This window comes from Aspergillus welwitschiae (assembly GCF_003344945.1).
Source record: "Aspergillus welwitschiae strain CBS 139.54b unplaced genomic scaffold BDQ94scaffold_6, whole genome shotgun sequence".
Classification (NCBI taxonomy): domain Eukaryota; kingdom Fungi; phylum Ascomycota; class Eurotiomycetes; order Eurotiales; family Aspergillaceae; genus Aspergillus; species Aspergillus welwitschiae.
The window spans coordinates 584,967-598,602 of NW_020798700.1; the positions used below are offsets into that span (position 1 = coordinate 584,967).

Sequence of the window (13,636 nt, forward strand, 5' to 3'; positions counted from 1 at the left end):
TCCACTCCTTTCCGTTTAGTGAGTCATGGGGTTCTTTGGAAAGAGGGAAGCTCCCGGTGACGCTACGGGCCATGTCGATGCCATCGTCGAGGCTCCGGGGCCTGATCCAGAAAAGCAACAAGTCGCTCATGATGAGGACTTTCACACAGCGCTTCCCCAAATCCCTCAGGCCACACCTACCATTGATCCCGCAGTTGAAGCTCGCTTGTTGAGGAAATTGGACTTGAGAGTTCCAACGCTGCTAGGGTTCTTGTGTAAGCTCCAATATCCTTTCTAATTCCCCCACTCACTGTTTCACCGCTCATCCTGCTTCCTCTTATCCGGCTCTTGTCCCATGTCAGTTTTGGTCTTTCTCGGAGCGTATCTAATATGATGTGTACGTGCAGATCTTCTTTCCCTTCTGGATAGAAGCAACATTGGGTATGTTTTCTGGACCTTTGCATACCAGCTGTGACCTGTCGCCTAACATCGTGCCAGAAATGCGAAAATCGCGGGAATGGAAGAGGATTTACAGCTTACGGGAAATCGCTATACATGGCTCCTGACAATCTTCTACATATCCTACACTCTGTTCGAATTCCTGGCTTTGATGTGGAAAATTATGCCACCTCATAGGTGGGCAGCGATCACAGTGATGACTTGGTGTGTATAGACCCATAGTCTTTAGGTCCCTTGCTCGGTATTTCTGACTGATGTAGGGGCATTGTTGCGACCTGCCAGGCCGCAACACAGAATTGGGGCGGTATGATGGCTCTGCGTTTCCTGCTCGGCATGTCCGAAGCAGCATTTGGTCCCGGGTCACCCTATCTGCTTTCTTTCTTTTATCGTCGTCAAGAGCTCGGCCTTCGCTGCGGTTTGTTCTTGTCAGCTGCGCCTCTAGCCAATACATTTGCAGGCGCTCTTGCATATGGTATCACCTCGGGACATGCAAAGATCGTCAATTGGCGCTTGCTTTTTCTGGTTGAAGGCAGCCCGTCGCTGGTGGCAGCCTTCTTGGCATGGTTCTACTTGCCAGATCATCCCGCATCAGCCCGTTTCTTGACCGAAGAAGAGAAAGAGGTGGCACGCGCCCGGTCGCTCCGACGCAGTGGTGAAAGTGAGCGGGTGACCGGCATTAACTGGAAGGAACTGTGGCAGACCTTGCTGGATGCGAAGGCATGGCTTACTGCGGTATGTCACGGCGGCCCTTTCGATCGAGTGGTATACTGACAACAAGATGATATAGTTGATGTACTTTAGTTGCAATGTGAGCTTCTCCTCGCTGCCTGTCTTTCTTCCAACGATTTTGGAAGACATGGGGTTCACCGCGATCAATGCTCAAGGCCTGACGGCGCCGCCTTACTTCGCTTCATTCCTCGTTACGATCGCCACTACCTGGCTGGCCGATCGGCTTCAGCAGCGAGGTTTGGTGATTGCTTTGTCGTCGCTTATTGGTGCCATTGGATATGTGCTGCTTGCGACCTGCACCTCCGTTGGGGTGCGCTACTTTGGGGTGTTCCTGGCAGCAGTGGGGGTCTTTCCTTCGATCGCCAATATTCTCCCCTGGGTTCTGAGTATGTATTACGCCAATTTTGCCTTGATCATGTGACTAACATTTGAAATTAGATAACCAAGGCTCAGATACTCGACGGGGAATGGGCATTGTTATACTGAACGTCATCGGCCAATGCGGTCCTTTCCTGGGAACTAATGTCTTCCCGGCGAGTGACGCACCTCGCTACATTCGGGGGCAGTCAATTTGTGCGGCCTTTATGTTCTTCACCGTGATCCTAGCTCTGGCTCTACGGACACTGCTTGTTTGGGAAAACCGCCGTCTGGACAAGAAGTATGGCACTGCGGCCGAGAGGGCCGCCCAGGCGACCTCGAAGGGAGATCTCACCCTAGGAGAGGAGAATTATGGAGCAGATTACCGATATGTGCTGTAATTGGTGGATGGTCCTGTCGACGAGGTTGTTATGATGCTATGACTTATGATAACGTGAGGATGTATTCGGAACAGAGTATATAGAATACATGCCATGATATACATTCAATGCGAAATAAGCATGCCATTATTGTTGAAGTAAGCTAGGTGTCGATGTTGTATAGTTCTGGCCCTATTATTATAGCGGTGAGCATCTCCCGCAGGACATACATAGCGGCTGCTCGTCGCCAGCTCCGTCCCTACACTCTTCCATCGCCCAAAGCATTTCGGTTCAACACCATGGTCGGAAAAGCTGTTTCGGATGAAGGCTGCGTAATATGTGGATGGACTCATGACCAGCAATCGCGATGTTGTTATGACAATCACCTCAAGCTGTTCTACGCCGCACATGGCTGGGGCGTATGGTCAATTGGCACCGACGTGATTCTCAAAAGAGCGCCCTGACGATGGATCGAGGAATGAAGCGAAAGCACTGGAGCTCCTTGCCTCTTGCGTGATTGGGTCGATCGAGTCGGCCGTTACTTCATGATACAAAAACGAATAGATGGGGATACACTGGGAAAAGTCTGGCCTACACTATCACACGACCAGAAAGTCGCCATCGCAGACCAGGTGGCTGGCATCTGCAAGCATCTACAGTCCAATACATCGTCGAGTATACAAAGGGTGGAGCGAAGTGTCTGCGCTCCAGCTTTGCTCTTTTTAGATTCCGAACCTCGTGGTCCTTTTCACTCTGACCTTGAACTATGGAATGCCATTAGCCTCACCCTCCACAACCCATCCGAATGATCATTCCCTCAGAAAGCGTTGGATGGCTTAAAGAAACGTTTTACTAAATGCGCACATTACGTTCTCACTCACTGTGACCTCAATATAGGGAATATCATGGTTAAGGATGGGCAGCTTGTTGGCATCCTGGATTGGGAACATGCAGCATACTATCCCGTATGGTACGAATACATCTCAGCAACTTGGGGTCTCACCAAAGAAGATGCCGAATGGAGGATGTTATTACGACAGCGTCTCGATACACATGAAGATGCATAAACTTTTTGGATGAATTTGTATCATTTGCGAAATTATCCATATTTGGATGAAAGAGGCCAGGAAGTCCTGGATCGATTGTCTGCGGAGTGATTATGAGTACCCTTTCCGTTATGAAAGAATATTTTCTTATCATCTTGCTTTAAACTGTTGGGTTTGTTCTGGCTCCTACTATGCTTGTAGCGGGGCCATTGAACTATACACAACATGATTACTATTCGGTTTATGTGGGCCTGGATATCTTCTGCAGTGAAGACTGGTCACTGTATGTAGTAGTACTTGGGTCTTCTTACCCGCAATATATAAACTACTAATACACTACATGAAATAAAATGCCCGCAGATGAAATCATGATTAACTAGCAAATCAATTCCCAAAATTGTTTGTGATCACTACTGTGCGCACTAGTGGTGCTCTATTGGGCAGCACTAGCATGGAGGGGTCTCAAATATACTAATCAACTACGCCACAATGTGACTTCATCCCCCACGGAACTGAACCACAACTTCATCATTTCCACGTACTGAAGTTGAAGCTGCAGCAGATCCTCTTCTCATACAAGTTCAGTGAGCCAGATCTACTACTACCATCGATCATGTGCATCGCTCAACGACAAGCGCTAATTCGGGCGCACGCTTATCACCCTAGCAGCATAATAATGCCTTGATTAGGCTACTATCTCTACCATCAGTTGCATTTACGTTCATTCACCACATACATACATACATTTATCGCCTCATTAAATACTACGTCTCACACCAAAAATGGCGAACGCTTCGACCGAAACCCGGGACCTCTACGGCATCGTGGACATGGGCAGGTATACAAACCCCTCAACACACATTCATTCCTCTCCCCACTATAACTACCACACAGCTATATATTGAAAACACCTAACTAACAACCAACCAACTAACCAACCAACCAACAGCAATGGCATCCGTTTCTCGATCACAGACCTCTCCCCCCACGCCGCGCGCCTCATGCCCATCCTATTCCAAGACCGAGCCGGCATCTCGCTCTACGACGCGCAATTCTCCGGCCCCACGCGGGGCCCAATCTCACCCCGCACCACCGGGGAAGTCATCCACCGACTGGCCCAATTCCAACTCACCTGCGACGATTTCCAAGTACCCAAGGAGAACATCTACGTCCTAGCTACAGAGGCCACCCGGACGGCCTCAAACTCTGAAGAATTCAGAGCGCGAATCAAAGAATATACGGGGTGGGAAGTCACTCTCCTCTCGAAGGAAGATGAAGGGAGGATAGGGGCATTAGGGATCGCGAGCAGCTCTGCCTCCGTGGCAGGTATCGCCATGGATCTAGGGGGTGGAAGCACCCAGATTACATGGGTGATGGAGTCAGAGGGCACTGTTACGACGAGTCCGAAGGGCTCGTTCAGTTTCCCGTATGGAGCCGCGGCGTTGACGAAACGGTTAGAGGAGGCACAGAAACAAGGGAAAGATGCTGTGAAAGAGCTGAAGAGTGAGATGACTCGGAATATCCAGGACGCGTATCGCCAGCTGGATGTCCCCAACGCGCTGGTAGAGATGGCCCGCAGTCGAGGCAGGTTCGATCTATATCTCTGCGGCGGGGGGTTCCGCGGCTGGGGGTACGTACTGATGAAGCAGAGCAAAGTGAACCCGTACCCGATCCCCATCATCAACGGATTCCGCGTCAAGAGGGAAGACTTCCACGATACAGTCTCAGTCCTGGAAGTGATTTCCGATTCCGACGAGAAGATCTTCGGCGTATCAGAACGCCGCGCCTCCCAGATCCCCGCCGTGGCCGTTCTCGTGGACGTGATCATGGACGCATTACCGGAGATCACTCACATCCAGTTCTGCCAGGGCGGCGTTCGCGAAGGATACCTATTCGACCGACTATCCAGCGAAGTGCGAGCCCAGGACCCCCTCCTCGCAGCAACAGTGCCATACGCACCCCCCTCAGCAAACGCAATCAGAGACCTCCTCCAATCAGCACTACCCACTTCACCTTCACCCATCGCCTCAATCTACCCTCCCCCATCCTTCACCCCGAACCTAATCGCAGCCATAACTAATCTCCTCTACGCCCACTCCCAAGTCCCCCGTGAATCCCGCTCCGCCGCAGCCCTCCACAGCACCACGACGGGCCTCCTCTCCTCCACGAACTGTCTCTCCCATGTCGAACGAGCCCTCATTGCCCTTGTGCTTTGTGAGCGTTGGACTGGAGACCTAGCGCCCATGGACCAGGCGTACCATAAGCAACTGAGCCGGTGTCTCACGGCGCAGGAGGTATGGTGGGCTCGGTATCTGGGGAGAGTAGCTGTTCTGGTCGGGGACGTGTATCCTGCTGGGAGGGTGGAGGGCCAGTGGCGGATCCGGATTGAGACGCAGTGGGAGGAGATCGAGAAGAAGGAACGGCGTGATTTGTTGAGGGTGAATTTGTGGAAGAATGTGAGGTTTTTTGAAGTGCTAGAAGAGAATATGTTGCGGGAGAGGACGGAGAAGGTTGAGAAGATTGGGAAGAGGAAGAAGTGGGTAAGCGAGTATGGGGTCAAGGTTAAGGTGAGTATTCTCTAGTAGTAGTTGGATATATTGAGCTTTAGGCAGTATCTACAGAGTATGGAGGGGTAGCTTGGAGGGGTAAATTATGTGTGGGATATAGTGGTAGACATATGGTTCGGTATATGTTAGCCAGGGATTTCAGGAGCTATTGCTACGGGAATACAAAGGAAGATTATTTGCTCTACAATATAGCTGATCTGCCCTTCGTGCGACTACAACAGAGTTGACTGGGAGGATGGGAGATGCTTATCTCACGTCATCCTGGGCATCCTCTGAGACGCTCAGACTCAGCCGTTCGACTGCTGGCTTGCGCATTCCAAGCAGTGCGTGCGAGCCTGTCAGCCTCGCCACTGTGACTCACTCAGTCACAGGTACCCCCGGATACCCCCATCTACAGGCAGATACACGCTCAAAGCGTATCCGTAGCCAGAGGCTAGAAAAAACGATGGTTGAGAGACTGAACAGCGATGGTATTCATCCCAATAATAATCCGATAAACTCGAAGAACATGAATCAATCATCTGGAAGGTCATTCCATTTGAAAACCCGTTTCCACACACAAAAGGTGAGTCGATAAATAGCTTTAAAAACATCACTAAACGGGCCCCCGCTTGAAAAGAGAAAACGAAGGGATGGCCTTCCCCCCTCTTTCCAAGCGACATTGTGATGAGATACGCATCACATGGTTTTGCTCAGCCCCTCAATTTCCCATCACGCCATTTGAAACCCGGGGAATCGTTCGTCGTTTTGCGGTTGTTCATCGAAGATTTAGCCGTTTACTGGGTGGGGTTGGCGTTCATCTGTAGATAGTAGAAAGGATATGTGTAAGCCGTACTGAACCTTTATTCCAGACTCTCTTCTTCGTGCCATGTCTAATTTTGGGATCTGTGCCAGGTCGGTTTGGTTCATTCATACCTTGCGCTTGCCACCGGTCAGGGTAACGTTGACGAAACGGCGAGTGTAGACGAGTCTCTTGCGGGCACGGCCCTTGGGGCTCTTGGGCTTCTCCTGCTTCTCAACCTTGGGGGTTGCGCTCTTGACCTTACCGGCACGAGCGAGCTATTGGTTTTGCGATGTTAGGTTAGATGGATGATGTCTTCTTGCGTTGGGATACCGTCGATGGATGAGGAGGCGAGGCTTACCGATCCGTGAACCTGGAATCAAAGGCATGTTAGTTATTTCCATCATTTCATCGATATCATCATTTTGAGCAGAGGGGATTATCTCAGTTTAACATACCTTACCCATCTTGGCGATAAAATCTGACCTTCAGATACAACAAGGAGGGATTCTGTCGATGGCGTTTGTCGGGGTTGCGAGTAGAGGTCGATGGGTGTGGAATTTTCGCTGTTTCGCTCAAGGTCACGCGTTTGTGCGGTGGCGCCCCACCGGGCTTCTTGCCGCTGCCCCCTTCGGTTAGCCGGTTACATAAGACACATGTGCCGGGGGTGCTGAGTAATATAGTCTTATGCTGTGGATAGTTAGATGTCCCAAACTGGTTAGTGCGGGATTCCTTTCGGCTTTCGTAAGTGGCCTCAGGAATCAAGTCAACCAGACTTGGGCTCTCTATTGAAATTCGAATAAGCTGCGCCCGCAACCATGCTCTCTCATCATATTAGCTTGGGTCTGGGTTATATGTCTCCGTTTCTTGAGTCAAAAACGCGGACTTGTGAACACAAACATAGCTCCGTCGACTTATGACGCACTCAAAAATGCAGATATTACCCTGTTGAAACTGTCCGGGAGGTGTGCTCAATATGCTTATGCTCAACCGCAATCCTGGGTCAATAGTAGACTCAAGCATTGGTAAGGCTATTATACCAGCAATTTCATGATTCCGGCTTTAGCATAACGGCACTGTATCCCGTCAGTATAAATCAAGAAAGTACCTGCTTTCGATATTCGGAAGCCAGGAGGAAGTCACCTAGTTGCGTACCGACGAGACTAGTTGCCTATTAAAGAGAGCGACCCGCCATCAGACTGCTGGCTTACGTCGGCTTTGGCATGTCTTCCGGTTCCCTCTTCTAGACCACCTTGGACTCGGATCTCTAAGGGACCTCGCCCGATACCAGGCATTTTGTGGTGCGAGAAGGACTCATGAGGGCCGAGAAAAATTGGTTTTTCCCCTTGACATAGTTTATTTATTTATTTATTTTTTTTGTCGATAAGATGAAGCTTCTATACGACGGTCAAGGGACATGGGGTGCTGCGAGAAGTGTTCCTCCCTTGTGCTTAGCAATAGGGCCCCCGTTCTAGGAATCTGGCATTATATTCTGCGCTCTTCTCCTAACCCCGAAGTGACAGTTTAGATCAAGGGTGGAATGAATCGTTGGTCATTTGAAAAATCAATTGAAGATATTTGCATGGCAAAGATGCAGAAAGTGTAGCACATATCAACAATATCACCTACAACAAGAATCGCACCAGTGTCAAGATGAAGACATCATCATGATCAAGAGAATTGATTGTTGTCTGCACATATAGGCCTAACTATACTCCTTTGTCTGCATAGGCCCAGTTCTAGAGAGCAGACACATGAATATCCTGGAGGATGAACTAATGAGGGAGCTACGCATCTGGAATATTTTTTCCTTCAAGATATCAAGGGGCTGTATGGCTACTGAATGAATCGTTTATTCTATGCGGTAAGAAACATATGTTAAATTGTAGCAATAAGTCTGTAAGGTAGAGAGTGTCCTCCCAAGTCAGCAAAGAGGATAATGTACTTGGGATACCTGCTTTGCTAAGACCTTACCACTTCGAGCACTAACAGGAGGCTCGATTCCTTCCTGGCCAATAGATGAGTTACTGTACAGGCATTGCTGTGGCAAGGCCCCTGATGGAACCACCAGCTCTCCAATATTACTCGCCACGCCTCAATAAATTCTTTGGTAAGTCTTGCGAGGTTCATGGGAAAGGCCGCCCATTATGGCGTGACACTTGCAGGGATGCAGCCCCTATCCGGACATGACCGGTTTGTTCAATATGCCGGCTTCAAATGGTCCACTCATTCGGACCATTGTGACTACATTTTCTTGACTACTCGACTGGCGTCTAGACACTTCGAAATTATTATATGGTTATTGAGTCTAATGGATTTGGACCCAGACAGTGCGGGACTTGTTCCCGATGCCAAACTCGTCAAAGTGGGAGTTCAGAAGTTAGTTCATCATGCATCTCTAGAATGTATTGATGCCTAATACATGGAGCAGGCTAGTGATGGATTCAGTCAGAGAGTCTAGAGGCCAGGAGACTTTTCTCAGAGGCCTGCAATAACTCCCGAAACTAAACCACACACCATAGAGTGAGGTTTTGATTTGAACCAGACATGCACGAGATTGGAAGCGTGGGGCTTACTGGTACAGACAAATGAATATGCTGACCTTAAGACTGCGTATGAGTCATGATTATGGTATGCCAGTGCAGAGACCGTTGCTGTCGTGTAACAGGCCCCCAGGCCCCAATTAAACGCTTCGAAATGATAGCTCAGGCAAACCACCCGAGTTGTAAACAGTCTGGCCGGAACTACTCAAGTCGAGAACTAGATATTTACTCCAATAATGAGGAGACGGACCCCGCGCATGCGGAGTTGACTGCGTGTACAAATAATTGGGACTAGACATCCCCCTGATGCTGTTGTCACCAGCAGACCTTGCAAGTTGGGTAGTGGTTCACGATCATATGAACGCTCTAATGAGGCGACGAGTTGCAGGTCATTGGATGCCTTACAAAATGGTCGAAACTTCAAGATTGGTGCTCGATAGTGCCTAACTTATGGGCTCGAAGCGACTGGCAACACTTCCTTACCTTGGGACCCCTCCCGAACCGGGATGAACATGTTTGGCAAGGGATTAGCAATTCGACGAGCTGCAGGATTTCCGTCGAGATCCGAGTGATATGTCGACCTGCCACTGCCTACAGTACTTTGGACATAAGTATTCCATCGGTGTGGAGCGGAATTCCGATATGTCCATATCCACAACCACGTTGCATTGCGTCGCAACGGCGCTGGCATGTGCGTACTGCGTAGGCAGAAACATCCGACGTATAGCAAGCAGTGACGAACTGATCCACTGCAAGGTACGTGGTATGCCCGGGATGTGAGTTGCTTGTTCCTGTCTATCCGAGCGGGGGTACCTGGCAGTCGGTGAGCAGGCAGCCAAATTGGCGGCTGTCATTGGGCGTAGCGGAGGGAATCTGAAACGCAGGTGGATCGGCGGTGACGGGGAAGTTGAGTTTGTTTGAGAATCGCGGTGGAGGGAGGGCGATGCCTAAGATCAGTGGTGGACGGGGATGCGATTAGGTTTGGCTATGATAATAGTGTAGTTCGTGGGATTGAGTTGGTAGTGCCATGTGTTTTGCTTGATTTTCTTGGTTGAGGGGGAATTGTCGATCGGGAGGGGAAGACAGAAGAAGAATGGACTGGGACAGATATTTGAGTAATACAACGTATGGGGTTCAACTATCTAGTAATAAACAGTAAAAAAAAGGAAGTAGTCTTGTCAGCTGATGTGGTGCATTGTTTGTCTTTGCAGCAGATGAGTTCGGAGAGTAATTCAAAGAGAGGGAGAGACTCGATTTGATCTCGGCAGTCACACAGAATAATCATCGCTGGCTTTTCTTTTGATCGGGGGTGGAGACTGCCGGTACAGATGCAGTGATCAATGACTGACTGACTGACAGACTCGAAATCGAGTCCACTCTTTGTCTGCCATGATCGTTGTGTTTCCCCCTCCTCTTCCCACACTTTGCTTCTGCTGTGCCTGGTTTCATGTGACTGATTTTCTTCATTCCGGCGACACGTTGAGCCAGTCACAGTCGCATTCTCACCTGTACCTATTCTCAACTCAACAATCAGTTAACTCCTAAATTCAAGCTGCTTTCAATATTCAGTTCATAACCATCATTATCAACCTGATCGATCGGTGGAGTCTGATGCCGTTGCGCCACCGTCATTAGTTCCCTGCTGAGACGCTCCACGGCCGGGACGCATCACCATCCCCATCGGCCAGTGAGGGGCCCTCCAGGATGGATCGCGGCCGTCAAGCAACAACACCACTAGCTGACTACTTAGTGATGCTTCACACCTTGAACCAATAGTGTATCGACTCTATCCCTCAAAATCGGCTAATCATTCGATTCTTTGCTTCTTCCGTGCCTGACGCCATTGCTCTGCTGAAACAAACACAAATCAGCGAATAAAGGCCCGGCACTCGTCGGTGGTCGCCGCCTACAGCCCTTTCTCCGCCCGACAGTGATAATGGTGGCTTTGACGCCACGCAACTCCCAAACGTCAGACGGGACAAAAATATCCCACCCCCGGGAAAGGGCTGGGTAGAAGGAAAGGGAATCCCTTCGAAAGGGGGATATGCCAATTTGCCAAGCAGTAGAAACCTCCCTTCTATGTAGCTCGTCTACAGATTCTGCATCTTTGCTGCAGAATGGTACACTTGACGAGAGGTCAACTATGGTTGCGGTGTGGTTCTTAGGGCACAGAAAATATCAGCATTACATGAGGGGAACAAGTGCATGGCGCCCAGACGAGGGGAATGCCTTCGAGTCTGGACTGCAGTGGGGGGCGCGCTGTGGGCGTTCATCCCGATGGTGAACTAACAGCCACTAAACTAGTGCTGCCCTAAAGGCGCGGTCTGGCCGCTGCCAGACGGTTGGCCGACATGGCCCATCACAGAACCGGATTGTCGAGGGCGATTCTGTCGAGAGAAAAGACTGCACAAAAGTACGAGATGAAAATGATGTTGTTGGGTAGATATACACCTCCATTAAAGTAGGGGGAATAAGTCGGATACATCCACTGGACCGATCAACTGCAGGTATCCGCACCGCTGCAGGAACAACCACCGCAAGGTTACCCCCGGACGCTTGCTGTCCAGTCACTGCCAACCGCCAGGCACACGGGCTGAATAATGGGCGTCAATATTTCTCTGTCCCACTGTCCCTGAGCAACACACGGTACCCGCCCGATGACGTTCCATGGGTCGGCCGCGGTGAGGATGCAGGGGGGTCAGGAACGCTCCGACGCAGGCAATCAGAGGGGGTCGTCGAACAATGGAAAAAGCAACGATTAGTGACTAGTTCGACTTTAATCATGCAAGAGCAAAAAAGAACCTTCCTCCTTGTGGAGACCTGATTGGTCGGAACCAAATTGGCGCCTAGAAAAAGCACCCAGCCCTAACTTGGTTCTGCAACTGCCACTCCCCGTTGTTGGGCGTCTATATAACCGCCCTCTTTCCCCTCCCTGTCTCCTCTTCGAAACTCTTCTTCCTCACCTAGATCTTCTTCTCTCACCTCCCCAGCCTTTCCTTCTTTGCACCTGTGCCGTGCACGGTCGAGCCATTCCTTCATTCTTTGAACATATTGCCTGACTCCTAGTAGTCTAGCATCCACTCCTTGCAAGAGCACTTTGAGAGAACCGGTCTTCTCATACTCAAAAGTTATACATACACATCACTTCTCTCCGAACAAAACCGAACAAGATTCGAAGAACACATACACAATGGTCTCCTTCAAGTCTCTTCTGACCGCCACCACCCTGGCCACTGCCGTTCTGGCCATCCCTCATAGTGGCCACGGCCATGGCAGCCACAAGCACCGTTCCACCCATGTTACCTCCAAGCGGACCTCTTCCTCCAAGCGTGGCGCTGCCTACAACTCTGCTTCCAGCGTTCACACGCTGACCTCCGGCTCCTCCGGCAACGGTACCGTCTCCTGGGCCTACGACTGGAACATGTACGCCGACGGCACCCTCCCCAGTAACGTCGAATACGTGCCCATGCTGTGGGGCAGCAAGATGTTTGGAGGCTGGTTGACCGCCATCGAGACTGCCCTGGACAGTGGTAGCAATTACATCATGGGATTCAACGAGCCCGACTCTTCCTCCCAAGCCTCGATGACTGCTTCCGAGGCCGCCAGCTCCTACAAGAATTACATCACTCCTTACTCTGGCAAGGCTAAGCTTGTCACCCCGGCCGTGACCAGTAGCACCACGGAAGGCGAGGGTCTCAGCTGGATGAAGTCCTTCCTGTCCGAATGCAGCGAGTGTGACATGTCGGTGCTGGCAGTCCACTGGTACGGCACCTCGGCCGATGAGTTCAAGTCCTTCGTGCAGGAGGCCATGCAGGTGGCGGACGACAACGGATTGGACGAGACCTGGGTGACAGAATTCGCCCTCACCAGCGACGAGTCTGCCGGCGGCGATGAGAGTTCTGCGGCGGACTTCCTTGACGAAGTTTTGCCGTGGTTGGACAGCCAGAGTGGCGTGGGACGGTATGCGTATTACATGTGTGCAGATGGGTATCTGCTCAGCGGGGAGGAGTTGAGCTCGAGTGGAAAGGTCTACGTTGCATAGACAACCAACTACCTTTGGATTCCATTAGATCTGCTTTACCTTGGACTTTTATCCCATGATACCTTTTTGTGCTGTTTTTTTATTCTATTCCATTCTACCATCCATCTCTCACCTAACAGGGAAAGAGAGATGGACAACCCCATTTAACCCACCCATTTTACTTTCCAATACATTACAATTCCAATCTGAATCCAATTCAAATTCAAATCCAAATTAAATTAAATTAAACACAACACATCACAAACTTCCTAGCCACAAAAATTGTAATAATCAAATCATAAATCACATTCACCAAACCTGAACCTCTCCACAAGTCCACATACTAATCTTCCCCCCCTAAACACACTATTGGCCCCGGTTCCACGGATCCCCCGACCCAGAAAGCAGCAACATTGGTCCTTGCTCCTCCTTACCCCGTTGACTTCTACAATATCCATGGACAACACACAGCAGCTGCCGTGTTCATTGGCCGGAAGGCTATTTTTGGGTTTCCATCGTCTGGTTTTGTTCATGTTGATTATCATGGAGGTTTACCGGGTTGGGTTTGGTCTGGGCTCGCTTGGCTGCGGTTTTCTTTTTTCTTTTTCTTTTTTCTCGTGAGGAGTCGAGGACGTGTTTTAAGTAATTTCTTGATTGAGAGTGAGAGAGATAAGTACTAGTGGGGTTCGGCTTGGTTCCAATGGCTCGGTAAATTGGGCCTTCGTCAGTGAGTGACTCTACGTAGTAGATAATGTAGAGTCTGGAGAGTCTGGA

The 13,636-nt window shown here is 50.1% G+C and overlaps 3 protein-coding genes across 3 annotated transcripts; 2 read left to right on the plus strand and 1 right to left on the minus strand.

Moving 5' to 3' along the window:
- Positions 1 to 25: 25 nt before the first annotated feature.
- Positions 26 to 5,532, plus strand: BDQ94DRAFT_157533 (MFS general substrate transporter; the record flags this gene model as incomplete). The annotated part of the gene is made up of 7 exons (XM_026768755.1): positions 26 to 254; positions 387 to 420; positions 478 to 642; positions 699 to 1,170; positions 1,226 to 1,553; positions 1,606 to 1,921; positions 3,900 to 5,532. 7 exons carry the CDS (start codon positions 26 to 28, stop codon positions 5,530 to 5,532), a joined length of 3,177 nt encoding a protein of 1,058 aa, XP_026629651.1.
- Positions 5,533 to 6,293: 761 nt separating this feature from the next.
- On the minus strand, positions 6,294 to 6,765 carry BDQ94DRAFT_167504 (40S ribosomal protein eS30; the record flags this gene model as incomplete). Its single annotated transcript, XM_026770824.1, has 4 exons — positions 6,294 to 6,317; positions 6,433 to 6,576; positions 6,660 to 6,671; positions 6,757 to 6,765. The coding sequence occupies 4 exons, from the start codon at positions 6,763 to 6,765 to the stop codon at positions 6,294 to 6,296; spliced, it is 189 nt and encodes a 62-aa protein (XP_026629652.1).
- A 5,038-nt stretch (positions 6,766 to 11,803) lies between these two features.
- BDQ94DRAFT_138192 (glycoside hydrolase family 128 protein) lies at positions 11,804 to 13,263 on the plus strand. The gene has a single exon (XM_026765201.1). The coding sequence runs from the start codon at positions 12,032 to 12,034 to the stop codon at positions 12,881 to 12,883; it is 852 nt and encodes a 283-aa protein (XP_026629653.1). The 5' UTR covers positions 11,804 to 12,031; the 3' UTR covers positions 12,884 to 13,263.
- The last annotated feature ends 373 nt before the right edge of the window (positions 13,264 to 13,636 follow it).